The sequence below is a fragment of the Oncorhynchus mykiss genome, chromosome 2, assembly GCF_057628025.1.
Source record: "Oncorhynchus mykiss isolate SJ-2025 chromosome 2, ASM5762802v1, whole genome shotgun sequence".
Taxonomy (NCBI): domain Eukaryota; kingdom Metazoa; phylum Chordata; class Actinopteri; order Salmoniformes; family Salmonidae; genus Oncorhynchus; species Oncorhynchus mykiss.
This window is the reverse complement of record NC_143023.1, coordinates 62,613,124-62,629,035: the sequence shown is the minus strand read 5'-3', so window position 1 is coordinate 62,629,035 and position 15,912 is coordinate 62,613,124. Positions and strand designations below refer to the sequence as shown.

Below are 15,912 nucleotides of genomic sequence, written 5' to 3'. Positions count from 1 at the left end.
TTTATGGAATGGTCTGCCTACCCATGTGAGAGACGCAGACTCGGACTCAACCTTTAAGTCTTTATTGAAGACTCATCTCTTCAGTGGGTCATATGATTGAGTGTAGTCTGGCCCAGGAGTGTGAAGGTGAACGGAAAGGCTTTGGAGTAACGAACCGCCCTTGCTGTCTCTGCCTGGCCGGTTCCCCTCTTTCCACTAGGATTCTCTGCCTCTAACTCTATTACAGGGGCTGAGTCACTGGCTTACTGGTGCTCTTTCATGCCGTCCCTAGGAGGGGTGCGTCACTTGAGTGGGTTGAGTCACTGATGTGATCTTCATGTCTGGGTTGGCGCCCACTCTTGGGTTGTGCCGTGGCGGAGATCTTTGTTGGCTATACTCGGCCTTGTCTCAGGATGGTAAGTATGGTGTTTGAAGGTATCCCTCTAGTGGTGGGGTGGCTGTGCTTTGGCAAAGTGGGTGGGGTTATATCCTTCCTGTTTGGCCCTGTCCGGGGGTATCATCGGATGGGCCCACAGTGTCTCCTGACCCCTCCTGTCTCAGCCTCCAGTATTTATGCTGCAGTAGTTTATGTGTCGGGGGGCTAGGGTCAGTTTGTTATATCTGGAGTACTTCTCCTGCCTTATCCGGTGTCCTGTGTGAATTTAAGTATGCTCTCTCTAATTCTCTCTTTCTCTCTTTCCTTCTCTTTCTCGGAGGACCTGAGCCCTCGGACCATGCCTCAGGACTACCTGGCATGATGACTCCTTGCTGTCCCCAGTCCACCTGGCTGTGCTGCTGCTCCAGTTTCAACTGTTCTGCCTGCGGCTATGGAATCCTGACCTGTTCACCGGACGTGCTACCTGTCCCAGACCTGCTGTTTTCAACTCTCTAGAGACAGCAGGAGTGGTAGAGATACTCTTAATGATCGGCTATGAAAAGCCAACTGACATTTACTCCTGAGGTGCGGACTTGCTGCACCCTCGACAACTACTGTGATTATTATTATTTGACCATGCTGGTCATTTATGAACATTTGAACATCTTGGCCATGTTCTGTTATAATCTCCACCCGGCACAGCCAGAAGAGGACTGTCCACCCCTCATAGCCTGGTTCCTCTCTAGGTTTCTTCCTAGGTTTTGGCCTTTTTAGGGAGTTTTTCCTAGCCACCATGCTTCTACACCTGCATTGCTTGCTGTTTGGGGTTTTAGGCTGGGTTTCTGTACAGCACTTTGAGATATCAGCTGATGTACGAAGGGTTTGATTTGATCTCGCTGGTCACCCCCAAAGCCAATTCTTCCTTTGGCCACCTCTCCTTCCAGTTCTCTGCTGCCAATGACTGGAACAAACTGCAAAAATCTCTTACCTCCCTCACCAGCTGTCAGAGCAGCTCACAGATCAAAGCACCTGTACATAGCTAATCTGTAAATAGCCCATCCAATCTACCTCATCCCCATACTGTATTTATTTATTTATTTAATTTTCCTCCTTTGCACCCCAGTATCTCAACTTGCACATTCATCTTCTGCACATCTTACCATTCCAGTGTTTAAGTGCTATATTGCAATTACTTTGCCACCATGGCCTATTTATTGCCTTTACCTCTCTTATCCTACCTCATTTGCACATGCTGTATATAGATTTTTCTACTGTATTATTGATTCTATGTTTGTTTATTCCATGTGCAACTCTGTGTTGTTGTATGTGTTGAACTGCTTTGCTTTATCGTGGCCTGGTCACAGTTGCAAATGAGAACTTGTTCTTAACTAGCCTACCTGGTTAAATAAAGGTGAAATAAATCAATAAATAAAAGAAAATAGTGCCCTCAAAGCTCATCACCAAGCTAAGGATCATGGGACTAAACACCTCCCTCTGCAACTGGATCCTGGACTTTCTGACGGGCCGCCCCCAGGTGGTAAGGGTTGGTAACAACACATCTGCCACACTGATCCTCAACACGGGGGCCCATCAGGTGTGCGTGCTCAGTCCCCTCCTGTCCTCCTTGTTCATTCATGACTGCATGGCTAGGCACGACTCCAACATCATCTTTAAGTTTTCCAATGACATAAGAGTGGTAGGCCTGATCACCGACAACGATGAGACAGCCTATAGGGAGGAGGTCAGAGACCTAGCCATGTGGTGCCAGGACAACAACCTCTCCCTCAACGTGATCAAGACAAAGGAGATGATTGTGGACTACAGGAAAAGTAGGGCCGAGCAAGCCCCCATTATCATTCACAGGGCTGTAGTTTAGCAGGTTGAGAGCTTCAATTTCATTGGTGTCCACATCACCAACAAACTAGAATGGTCCAAACACACCAAGACAGTCATGAAGAGGGCATGACACTGCCTTTTCCCCCTCAGGAGACTGAAAAGATTTGGCATGGGTCCTCAGATCCTCAAAAGGTTCTACAGCTGCACCATTGAGAGCATGACTGGTTGCATCACTGCCTGGTATGGCAACTGCTTGGCCTCCGACCACAAGGTACTACATAGGGTAGTGGGTATGGCCCAGTACATTACTGGGGCCAAGCTTCCTGCCATCCGGGTCCTCCAATACCAGGCGGTGTCAGAGGAAGGCCCTAAAAATTGTCAAAGACTCCAGCCATCGTAGTCACAGACTGTTCTCACTGCTACCGCACGGCAAGTGGTACCAGAGCACCAAGTCTAGGTCCAAAAGGCTTCTTAAACGCTTCTAACGCAGCTAATTAAATGTCTACCCAGACTATTTGCATTGTCCCCCTCCTTCTTTTACGCTGTTGCTACTCTGTTTATTATCTATGCATAGTCACTTTAACTCTACCTACATGTACATATTACCTCAATTACCTCGACTAACCGGTGCCGCCGCTCATTGACTCAGTACTGGTACCCCCTGTATATAGCCTCACTACTGTTCTTTTACTGCTGCTCTTTAATTATTTATTTGATCTATTTTTATATTTTACTTATCTATTTTTTACTTCACCCTTATTTTTCTTAAAACCACGTTGTTGGTTAAGGGCTTGTAGGTAAGCATTTCACTGTAAGGTCTACTACACCTGCTGTATTCGGCGCATGTGACAAATAACATTTGTCAACATTTGATTCGATTTGAGAAGGAAAGGCTACAACGACCAAGAGCCACAGGTAGGCTGCTACTTAATATTCTGAACGGAGTTGGTGTTATTTGTAACTGTAGGATCAGAAAGCGCTGCAGCATAGTTAGCCTAGCTAGCTTAACTAGCTTCTCGGTTTGATGCAGTCCATGACTGACACCATGTAATCATTCAGTATTTGATCATTAATAACCTAGCCATGATAGCTATGGTAGCTACTATAGCGTGAGTCAGCATGGTTGGTTGTGTCACTCCTCCCTGCTCCCCATGTCACTTGCTCACAGTACAGACCCTGCCCTGCCTTCTAGAGCAGTACCTCTTGCACTTTATCAGCTCCGGTTAATAACGTAGCTTAAAATGTTTATTTTCTGCTGCTTCCCTCACTCGGATTGGATCTTACCAAGTCTATATGGAAATGGGCCTCGGGTCTGTTCAGAACGGGTCTCTATATTAAAAATAAAAAAATGATGCTTATCGGGTCCGGGTGGGAAAGACCCAGGTCCATTTTGGAGCAGACCCACATTTTTGGACCCGTGAATACCCCTTGGAGCAGACCCAACTGCCGTTAAACCTGATCTTAGAAGAAGAACAACTATGTTGATTTGATGAAAGCATTGCAGAGGTGGAAGATGACTGGGTAACTTCGGTTTGACTTGACAGAAAGCTAGACTCGTTTTTAATCCCGGTGCTGAGCTAGCTAATAGCTAATTGCTCTAGGTTATGGCATGTTTGTTCAAGAATGTTATACACTGAGTGTACAAAACATTAGAAACACCTGCTCTTTCCATGACATAGACTGACCAGGTGAATCCGCGTGAAAGCTATGATCCCTTATTGATGACACCTGTCAAACCACTTCAATGGATTGACACGGGTGTGTATGTGTGCCATTCAGAGAGTGAATGGCAAGACAAAATATTTAAGTGCCTTTGAACAGGCTATGGTAGTTGGTGCCAGGCACACTGGTTTGTGTCAAGAACTGCAACGATGCTGGGTTTTTCACGCTCAACATTTGTGCATCAAGAATGGTACATCACTCAAAAGACATCCAGCCAACTTGAGAACTGTGGGAAGCGTCAACATTGGCCAGCATCCCTGTGGAAAGCTTGTGATACATTGTAGTCCCTGCCCTGAAGAATTGAGGCTGTTCGGAGGGCAAAAATGGCTGCAACTTCATATTAGGAAGTTGTTCCTAACGTTTTGTACACTCAGTGTATAACTCCCGTTGCTTGTTTTTATCTGTTCTACAAATAGCATGTAGAAATGCAGTAAATTAGCTTAAACTTTCAAAAAAATCCTTGGACGGGGTGTTACCACTGAACATGTATCTAGCTTGAATATGGATCAATATGGATCTCTTCTAATGGATTTATTTGAATAAATTAGGGCAGTAACAAATGTAAAGTTATTTAATACAATGAATCGTAGTTCAAGACAATTTTCAAACGCTATTTGTGAAACAATTTGTTGATTTCCCATGGCCACCCATTTTTATTTATTTTGTTTTTTATTTAACCTTAAATTTAACTAGGCAGATCAGTTAAGAACAAATTCTTATTTACAATGACGGCCTACCAAAAGGCCTCCTGCGGGAACGGGGGCTGGGATAAAAAAAATAATAATACATGACTGGTTCTCTCTCGGTGAAACCATTTGGCCACCCCATCAACAAAAATCCTAGAATCGCCTGTTTCTTTCATATATTCAGCTCTCACCATCAATACGTTATTATTCACATAAAAAATAGATGGACAACAATGTTGGATTTTAAAATCATTTTATTTTAAAGTCCATTCAAAGTCAACTTGTTTATTGTTTAAATGACTAAGATATACAGTACATTTGTCAAACATTTACAGTATTGATACAAAGCCACAGTACACATAAACCTCTAAAGAGCATCTCCGGTATCTGTGCATGACACTAGCCATAAAAACACTGCATCAACTCCATGACATTTAGTAAATGAATACAGAATCAAAATCATATTTTCTATATCTGATGCCCTCGTCATTTCTATGTAGTTCTATTTATTTGTTATTATTATTGCTATTATTATTTGTGTGCTGTATGGCAGTGCCCTATAAACTCAACAAGAAGAAGAGTCCCCCGCTATGTCCTAAACTACGACAACCAAAGGAAGACAACATTTTCCCTGATACTTGTCAAAAGTTGCTTGACAATTCAACACAAAATAATATACGTCACTAAGGGTAGCAGAAATCTCTAGTATTTGAACCATTATATTACCTTGTTTGTATTTTCACTATTGCAAGACAGAGATCTCTCTCATTTGGAAGATCGTGATTCCAAACAGTCATTGTGTTCCACAGATTCAACAATAATCCGTCTGCCTATCACAATTCTGATACCTTCCCTAATTCTGTCACTATGTCATATCCTCTCTTTGTGTATCTCTGTACTGTGTAGTGTCATATCCATACCAGCACCTTGGTGACACAGAACTGTGTGCATCTTTAGGGCTATACTGTATTGTGTCTAATGTTGTATGTCATGGGTTAAGGCACGGGTTGTGTTTAATCCCTAATGTGTTCAGTTCACCTGGTGATTCTAGAATCTAGATCCAGGTGGCAGTGGATTAAAGCATCGTTGCATTCTATGGAGGCCTGACATTCCCGAGGAATACATACTATAGAACTACCACTACAGGCAGCTTGAGATGCAGTCCTCTAACATATGGCATGATTATGGTTAAGTTAGAACATAGCAGTGAGCGAGGAGGAGACAGGAAGCGGGCAAAAAGCTTGATACAATGGGAGCGTGTTAATAAACAATATACTGCATCTTATTACTGCATTTCTCTTCAACTGCGTTTGACTGTTGTGAAGTCGCTGTGCATTGTGTCTAAGTGGACAAGTTCTGAGTGCATAATGTCGTATATATTTATCAATACAGAGAAGGGATATAATAGGGCCACAAAAACGACAAAACCGCTTGGCTTGAAGTACACGGAGAGGCAATTATGGAGCATTTATGTTGTGAATCGTGAAACTACGCCCTAAACATCTCCTCTACTATTTAATCTTCAACCTGAGATGACAACGTAGAAGGAGACTTGTAAGTACTGTATTATTACCAGTCTTAACGCTAATGATTTACTTCTGTCTGTTCAAGACAAAGATTATATCCAGATCACGTTGTCTAGTGAAAAAGTAGTGCCAATAACCCATAGCAGGTTTCGCGGTCAAGTCTTGATATTAGCTATGAGTGCTTTTAGTATCCCTAAAGCTAAGCACAGCACACACTGTACATAACATGTTAACTCTCCCTCTATAGTGTGGGAATTAACAAAAGGAATGTCCCCATTGGGAATCAAATCTATGGTTATATCACCAGTTACTTAGTTACTCTTAGTTACTCTATTTACATTGCACTCTTCAACAGAACAATTTCCGATCTACTCATAGATATGCTTTAGCTTTAGTATAAAAATAAGATCCAACTCAATTATAACATGGTCAAATTAGGTAGGGCTTAAAAGAAAAAATCCCCCCAAATCGATATTGTGGTCTTTTTTTCATTAGTCCATGTCGGCAGTCAAATTTCCAAGATATCGGACTTCCAAGAAGCAAAGTGTCACTTGCCACATCATCAGAATGATACAAAATGCATCATATGATGCGAAACATTTTGCTTCCTGAAAATCCTATATTTTAAAAACTTGACTGCTGACATGCAATACATTTTGGGACTGTATTAACAGTGGACTAATGAAATAAATACCAAAATATTTTTTTGGTGTGGATTTGGCTTTTAAGCAAAAAACATACCTGCATTTCTGTACAATTGAAAACATTGAAAAGTATTTACCAGACAAAGAGGAATACAAAACATATCCAATATTAGTTCATATCTTGTAAACCTCCAGTTATAGTTGGGGCAAGCAATCACATAATCACTGAATCTATGTACAAAGCATTTATACAATGTGGTGCAGCGAGTGAATCTAGGTCCATTACATGAAACCAAATCATTGATTTATGGATTCAGATGAGAATTTGGTACGGTAAGTAAAGAACAAAAAAACATTCCCTCACAGAAAATGCACTTAAGAACGTACTCCCGTCAGACAAACATGCACACGTGAATGATTATTTCTTTATGCTTTTGCAGCATTCCCATTAGCTCTGTGAGGGATCGATGGCTGGTTTGATGAAGCAGTTTTAGTGTGTCATCTCTACTAGATTCTTACATTCAGGTGTAAGTTGTCATCCATTAATATTTCAAATCACGGAGAGAGCTGGGTTAGTTGACATTCCATATTATACCAGTCAGAGTTGAAATGTTTGCTATTCTATTTTGTAAGAAAAAGAGAGCGCAACAATGGTCATCTGTCATCAATCCAAAAGAAAGTATTATCGTTGTGTAGCATAATTCCCTGAACCTAAGGGCTCGGAAGATCTAACATTTAAAGGCAATGTTACCGCGTTTGCAGAGATTGCATTCACACTAAACGCTGCATTTGTCGGCTCTATCGGAAATTAACTTTAAATGTCATCTGAGCTGCAACGCAGATCTTCCACGCTACAGACTGAATCGGGCCCTTAATCTATGGGGCAACAAAGAGGACCAAGCCAAACGAGGCACTGTGACAGAGAGAGAGCAAGAAAGGGAGAGAAGAGAGAGTAAGAGAGATAGAGAGAGAGAGAGAGAAATGAGAGAGAGAGAGATGATAGAGTCAGATATGTGTAATGGGGGTGATAATATGAGTGAGAGAGTAAAAGAACAGGCTTTCTGGTATTGTTTAAAATTGCTTAAAATGTGGTAAACCTGCTCTCAATCTGCATGTGTTAAGGTTTTAATGTAGTTTAACGTCGGATTAGACCTTTAATACCAGAACGCAAAACAAGATGGAGTGCCAAATATTTGTTTTTTTTTCCTCAAAAAGGCATAATTACGGAGGTACAGTATACCACATAGACTCATATCACATCTCGGAAGCATACTTGTGCTTTAGTGTTGCATTGTGGGTGCATTTACATAGTGAATCTCTGACAGTGGTCTTTTCTGAATGTCTGTTATGAAGAAAATCAAACTACTTCCAAACAAAATGTCCTGATAGAGCCACGTTCTGAAGGGTGGGGGAAACACTATTGACATGGTCGTTTGTTTGCCTTTGTTTGTGAAAATACTGAAAAAAATCAGTTAAAGTTCATTGAGTTTCACATTGGTTTTATGAAATGAATATAATGCGCACCAAAGCCTCCCTGTTAGTGTTTGGTCTAGACTCTAGATAGAGGAGGAAAATGAGATGGATGGTAAGGGACGTGAAAACCATCCCTGTACAGCACATGGGGAATAATTCTCTGTAGAATGACTGAAGAGTAAACTGATGTTGGAACAACGGAGGCCTGTTGAGGCCAAGAGTGTGTCTGTCTGTCGAAAATAGCAAAGGACAGAATATTCAGAGAGACAAAGAGGGAGCAATTACTGAAACTCTTTAGCCTCATCCATGATAACATTAGTGAACGTGACCATGTTAAATCAATGGCTAAATTATAGTTATAGTTTTTTTTTCAGAGGAATCCCATTGATAATACATGATTTGTTATCGCCTAAGCAGGTGAAAGAATTTGATAAGGCACAGGAGAGCTTTCCCAAAATGAATGAAGCAATCTGTTACATTTACTTGTCCTGTGAGTTGGATTTTGAGCCGCTACAGCCGCATCTGAGGGACAATAGTCTGGTACAGTATGGGGCATTAGGAAACTGACCATGCAATCCCATGACAGATGTAGGATCTTAAATCACTCTTTTAGTCGCTAAGAATTTTTCCTGCACAGCAGGAAATGCAAACGTGTAGGGTAAAAGGTTTCTAGCGTTTGTAATTTCTCCTTTTACATTTCAGACTTGATTGGCACTAACGGAAAAGGTATCAACCCCGACAGAAAATGTCCATGAATAATTCACATTTCCTGTTGCTGCAGAAGTATTATCCTGCTGTAGCAAAACCATCTCAAATAAATGACCTACATCTGTACTTCACTTGGGGCAGCACAGCCAATCACTGAAAAAGCTGCCTTGCTGTGAGACACAGTCACTCACATCTAAAATCTGTAGTCGGCATTGAAGTCACTTGGGTGTCTTTACTGCAAAGTAGGTGGGCATCACTATCATTCTTTCCTCTCGCTCTCACGTTCGGTACACAAAGGCATAGTTATAAACATACCGCTGGAGTGGTGTTCTGAAGAGTAAGTTCTGCTGTTCTTCACTCTAGTGCCGGAGTATGGCTCAGTGCATGCCCCTTTAAGCGTGTACCTAAGCAGGGATTCTGGCGGTTATAGTCGGACTGAATCTTACTTACCCAAAACAGAAATGTATTATTTGATCTGTGTACTCCAGCCCGATACATGTTCTCTAGCTGGGAACTGCATTAGGATAAACACTAGGATAGGACAGGAGACTCAATTCAGCTCCACACTGCCCCTCCACACACGTAATACGGCCCTATAGGTCCATGTAGGAGTAGTGGACCCAGCTGCAGGTGCCCCAGAATAGTGTCCTGTAGTTCTGTCTTGTCCTGTGATGTCTGGGCCTCATAAACACCAATACTCTCGCTGCTGAGAAACACGAGCAACCCTGTATCTGGGGGTTCAGTGGTTCAACCCTATCACCGTGGGACTGTTCAGATAGACTGTTCACGCCTGCGTCCCCAAAATGGCAGACCACCTCCTTTCTAGGCTCAGTACATGTCCCCAAAATGGAGGGTGAGGTGTGTGTTCTCAGCCTCCAGCCCTTCTCCCTGGGCTCAATATCTCAGTACATGTCCCTATAGATCTCCTGCAGCAGGGGGTGGAGTGACGTGTCCTCTGTCTTCTTGATCTCCTGGACCAACTGCGCATGCTCGGTGACCAGTTGACGGAGGTCGGCAAGTTTCTGCAGCAGATTGGGGAAGAGGAAGGTGTCGTCTGGGTGGTTGGCCAGCAGGTGGAGCTGCAGCACCTGAACAATGTTCTCCTGCATGCACTCAATGTGGGTCACGTTCACCAGGCCAGGGCGGTCTGAAGGAGAGAAAAAAGGAGAGGAGAGTTAGAGAAAGGATTATGTCAACCCAAGAAGAGACAATATGATTGGCATTGAGGGGACTAGCAAATCCATCAAGAAGACGCATAGTAATTAACACTAAAACAAATTAGTGTACCAATTAGTGGTCATTAACCCCAGATCCCAGCCTCTCCCGTTCTCTCTCTCTCACCTCCACAGCAGATGATGGCAGCCACAAACAGAGCCAGGTCACTGTCATCCAGCTCCAGCCCGTTGAACTTCATGGCGAACTGAAACTTTGGCTCCATCATGTCGCTGAAGGGCCTCCTCAGACTCTTGAGGAACTCCCTGGTGATGAAGCCCGATCCGTAGGCCACCAGGAGGCCATCCTTGTTCATACACGATGCCAGCAGGGCGAACAGTGCCTCATACACGCCGTACTTCAGCAGAGTCACCTGGTCGTTCAGGTCCAGGCTGGAGAAGCCGGGGACAGACTTGGCGAACTCGGTTAGCTCTGTGACCGTCTCTACGGAGGTGCACTGGCAGCAGTGGAAGATGCGGACCTCAGCCTCCTTCTCAAGCAGATGGCCACCGGCCGTGCCCACCATCTTAGCCACCAGGGTCTGCTCTGCCAGCTGGAGGGTCTCCATGTCATGGATGACGAAGGGCTGCAGGGGCATGGAGGGAGACAGGGTGGTGAGGAAACAGTCTGTAGCCATGTGTAATGACAGCCCTGTATGAAGGAAGGCCGGTAGATAGGAAACTATTTCAAACGGAACCCTAGCCCCTACCTAGACCCTGTGGATGAGATACAGTTGAAGTCGGAAGTTTACTTACACCTTAGCCAAATACATTTAAACTCAGTTTCTCACAATTCCTGACATTTAATCCTAGTAAAAATTCCCTGTCTTACGTCAGTTAGGATCACCACTTTATTTTAAGAATGTGAAGTGTCAGAATAATAGTAGAGAGGATAATTTATTTCAGCTTTTATTTATTTCATCACATTCCCAGTGTGGTCAGAAGTTTACATGTACTCAATTAGTATTTGGTAGCATTGCCTTTAAATTGTTTAACTTGGGTCATACGTTTCAGGTAGCCTTTCACAAGCTTCCCACAATAAATTGGGTGAATTTTGGCCCATTCCTCCTGACAGAGCTGGTGTAACGGAGTCAGGTTTGTTGGCCTCCTTGCTCGCACACACTTTTCCAGTTCTGCCCACCTTGACTTTGTTGTCTTTAAGCCATTTTGCCACAACTTTGGAAGTTTGCTTGAGGTCATTGTCCATTTGGAAGACCCATTTGCGACCAAGCTGTAACTTCCTGACTGACATCTTCAGATGTTGCTTCAATATATCCACATAATTTTCCTGCCTCATGATGCCAACTATTTTGTGAAGTGCACCAGTCCCTCCAGCAGCAAAGCACCCCCACAACATGATGCTGCCACCCCCATGCTTCACGATTGGGATGGTGTTCTACGGCTTGCAAGCATCCCCCTTTTTCCTCCAAACATAACAATGGTCATTATGGCCAAAAAGTTATATTTTTGTTTCATCAGACCAGAGGACAGTTCTCCAAAAAGTACGATCTTTGTCCCCATGTGCAGTTGCAAACCGTAGTCTGGCTTTTTTTAATGGTGATTTTGGAGCAGTGGCTTCTTCCTTGCTGAGCGACCTTTCAGGTTATGTCCATATAGGACTCGTTTTACTGTGGATATAGATACGTCTGTACCTGTTTCCTCCAGCATCTTCACAAGGACCTTTGCTGTTGTTCTGGGATTGAGTTGCACTTTTCGCACCAAAGTACATTCATCTCTAGGAGACAGAACGCATCTCTTTCCTGAGCGGTATGACGGCTGTGTGGTCCCATGTTGTTTATACTTGCGTACTATTGTTTGTACAGATGAACGTGGTACCTTCAGGCGTTTGGAAATTGCTCCCAAGGATGAACCAGACTTGTGGAGGTCTACAAAAACAATTGAGGTCTTGGCTGATTTCTTTTGATTTTCCGATGATGTCAACCAAAAAGGCACTGAGTTTGAAGGTAGGTCTTGAAATAAATCCACAGGTACACTTCCAATTGACTCAAATTATGTCAATTAGACTATCAGAAGTGTCTAAAGCCATGACATCGTTTTCTGGAATTTTCCAAGCTGTTTAAAGGCACAGTCAACTTGGTGTATGTACACTTCTGACCCACTGGAATTGTGATACAGTGAATTATAAGTGAAATAATCTGTCTGTAAACAATTGTTGGAAAAATTACTTGTGTCATGCACAAAGTGGATGTCCTAAACAACTTGCCAAAACTATAGTTTGTTAACAAGAGATGTGTGAGGTGGTTGAAAAAACGAGTTTTAATGACTCCAACCTAAGTGGATGTAAACTTCCGACTTCAACTGTAGGTATTTGTAATATTACTACTACTACTAGAATGAAGGAACGATATGTTTCACAGACAGTCCTGCCTACATGTAGCGATAGTGAGCCTAATATAAAACATTTATTGACAGAAAGAAAAGAGAGCCGTTATCGCAAGCAGTTGTAAATCCTCATTGTAACATAACCCAAGTCCTGTCCCAAGTCCTGTCCTTGATTCTAGAGTACGTTATAGAACACCTCCGTTCATCACAGTCTCAAAACCTACAATTTTATTTTGGTTGTCGTTATGTAAACTGTGAAGGTTACAGTAGCTTATTTCTCCTGGAATATGTCTGTTGGAGGACAGGGCAAACCGGGTCTAGATTAGCTGTGATGTCCTACACTGTGGCCAAACAAACAACAGGACAATCTCATCTTATCAGGTCTGTACCCTTAGATAGAGCCACGTCTTACAAAAACACGGCTGCCTGCGCTTCTTCAAGCAAGCACTGCAAGGACACCAGCTCCAATAGAAAATACACGAGGACTGTGAACTTAAACTCAACTGTTATCACTGACTCTCATGAGGTGTTTTCAACATGTTGTTTTTTAGAGTGTGAGGCTGCTAAACAACACGTATCTGGGTCATCGTGTTGGTCAGGTTGTAAGTACACGACCAGAGCTGCGGTGGTGAACGTTCCCACAGGAGCCAATCCAGCACTTGCTCCTAACTGAGAGCTGCGTACGACACACAGCTTACTCAACTCACAATATGATACGCTCCCAACATCTGACTGGCAATGCAGGCCAGAATATTATTGCTGAAGGTGGCAGCTGGGTAAGAGCAGCTTGATCAACAACAGAAAACAAGGTCAGAAGACACTGCAATGTGCAGAAGACCGTACAATGCATTGCTAAAGGCTACGCTAAAGCTGAGTGGGATGTCTATCCATACAGTGTTACTGTGTCATTGATCCACCACTTCTACTCACGGTTTACAATCCCGTGATCCTCCTCTCTGACGTCTGCCACACCTACACCCACCGAAGATGGATTTCAACCACTCACCAGATAACCTCACCCTTACCGCACCCATTTATTCTCCTATGTGATGAAAGAATGAATGGAGACCACAGATCTAAGGGGACCATCTTTAAAGAAAGAAAGAGAGGGAGGGAGGGGTGCAGCGGTCTTTCAACACTGTTGATAATGGTCCATTATAAGTCAGGGTCATACAGAGTTGTTCTTCATGTATTCAGGCAGATGTGTCCTTGTCCAGACACGTTGGCTTCTAAATGCCATTGATCAAGTTATTTCTGTCGTTGCATGGTTCTTTAGCTCCTAGTGGGTAGTGGTTGCCAACAGGTTATGTTGACACACAAGGACTGTTTGGTTTTCACATTGCATCCCATTCAAACTGGATCAAAACGCAGCCCACGCACTCCAAAGGGAATAATTCAAAATATAATATTGGACCCGTCTGATTGCACAGAAGACATGTAGTATCATCAGGGTTGCAAAAAAATAGTATTGCATTTCCACATTTTGAATGATTCCCTTTGGAGAGTTAGTTTAATTTTTAATCCAACAACCCCCCCCCCACACACACACACACAATCCTACACACTGCTCTTACTGGAGTGCTCGTCTTGCCAGTGAGGATGGTGCGGGCTTTGGCCTTGTTCATGTTGAAGTTCTTGAGGTAGGCCTCATAAATGTGCCTAGCCAAAGTCTTCTGGTCGGCCTGCTGGGGGTCCTCCACCTCCCTGTCACCCGTCAGGATCTCTGCCTTCAGCTTCAGCTTCTCAGACTGGGGCATCCGACCAAAACGGATCGCTAATTAGAGAGAAAAGAGGCGATTGCACAGATGAGAACGTACATAAAAAAAATAATATACAGTATTTACAATACAACGGACAATGATGCATCTGTTTTGCTGAGAGATATATGGAGACTCAAGACAATTGTATATTGTTTGTCATATCAACATTAGAAAGATATGGAGACTCAAGTCAATGTGTATTTTTTTAAAATTTGTTTGCCAAATCATGAACACTGTTGTTCAAAGGTTTTTGGGTGTAACTTGGAAGAGGTATGGTGGTTTCCAGGAGCATGTGGTAATGGAGTCTGATACGTCGGAAGTTATGGGAAACAAGATGGACGCCTGCCTCTTGGGCTGCCCCACCTCCTGGGCCTTTTGTTTCTGTTGTGAGATTTGTTATGTTTTCTATTCTTTGAGGAAAAATGTACTTACCACGACTGAGATATGTAGTTGTCTCACCTAGCTATCTAAAGATAAATGCACTTACTGTAAGTTGCTCTGGAGAAGAGCGTCTGCTGAATGACAAACGTGTTTTAAAAAAATAAGTAAAATGTAGACAGGCTATGGATCCCTGGGGACAGTTGAGAGAAGTGGGGGCAGGATGAGAGGCAGTTGAGGAACAATGTGTTAGACCGCTAAAGGAAATAGGACCAATCAGATAGCTAGTGCTAGTATGTGTGCGCGTGTGTTGTTTTTGTACAGAGCGAACTCTGACTCTTTCAGACAATCTGATCCTAAGTGTATAACTAGGATATGCAACGCGGAGTGCCTGCATACAGCTATTAGCCGTGGTATATTGGCCATATACCACAAACACCCACGGTCCCTTATTGCTATTATAAACTGTTTACCAAAGTAATTAGACCAGTAAATAGTACTTTTCTGTCATACCCATTGTATACGATCCGATATACCACAGCTTTCAGCCAATCAGCATTCAGGGCTCAACCACCCAGTTTATAACTGTCTTTATAAACCCGGTGGTTCGAGCCCTGAATGCTGATTGGCTGAAAGCTGTGGTATATGACAAAAAAGTACTATATACTGGTCTAATTACGTTGGTAACCAGTTTATAGTAGCAATAAGGGACCTTGGGTGTTTGTTGTATATGGCCAATATACCACGGCTAATAGCTGTATGCAGGCACTCCGCGTTGCGTCGTACATAAGACCAGCAATTAACCGTGGTATTATGGCCATACACCACACCCCCTAGGGCCTTATTGCTTAATTATACTATGGGCACCGATAGCTAACAGTCACCAGTAATTCCGGAGCTTGGATTTTTCATCAATGTTTATTTGGACAAATCACGATTTCACAGGTGTAGAGCCAACCACCTGGCTCTCCAGGAAGGCTAAAGCAAACGCTGAATGTATTTGAAAGATTCATTAGCGAAAGAGGAAGTGAGAGTTGCTCTGTGTAGGGATCAGGATACCCAGGATAAGAACATCAGGCTGAGCTGAGGGTGAGAGGATGAGTCTCTGACCCTCTACAGCAGAGCACAAACAACAAACAACCCAACCTATGCTGTTGCAAGGCTTAAAGAGGAGGGAGGGCTGTCATCCTGCTGTAGTCCTCCTCAGTGTATCAGGTTCCTTCACCCTCTCCCATGTCCTTTCCCCTGTATACGGTTACAGTTAGGAAAC

At 43.2% G+C, this 15,912-nt stretch overlaps 1 protein-coding gene across 5 annotated transcripts in view; it reads right to left on the bottom strand.

Annotated features, from left to right (window-relative positions):
• Positions 1–4,835: 4,835 nt before the first annotated feature.
• Positions 4,836–15,912, bottom strand: part of pparab (peroxisome proliferator-activated receptor alpha b) — a 68,245-nt gene continuing 57,168 nt past the window's right edge. For 4 of the 5 annotated variants that reach the window (XM_090185786.1, XM_021617918.3, XM_021617927.3 and 1 more), the window contains 3 exons: positions 14,079–14,278; positions 10,292–10,748; positions 4,836–10,097 (listed from right to left, as the gene is read on the bottom strand). In XM_090185786.1, the coding sequence (XP_090041912.1) occupies positions 9,853–10,097; positions 10,292–10,748; positions 14,079–14,278 (902 nt within the window). In that variant the 3' untranslated portion in view covers positions 4,836–9,852. 5 annotated transcript variants of the gene reach the window in all.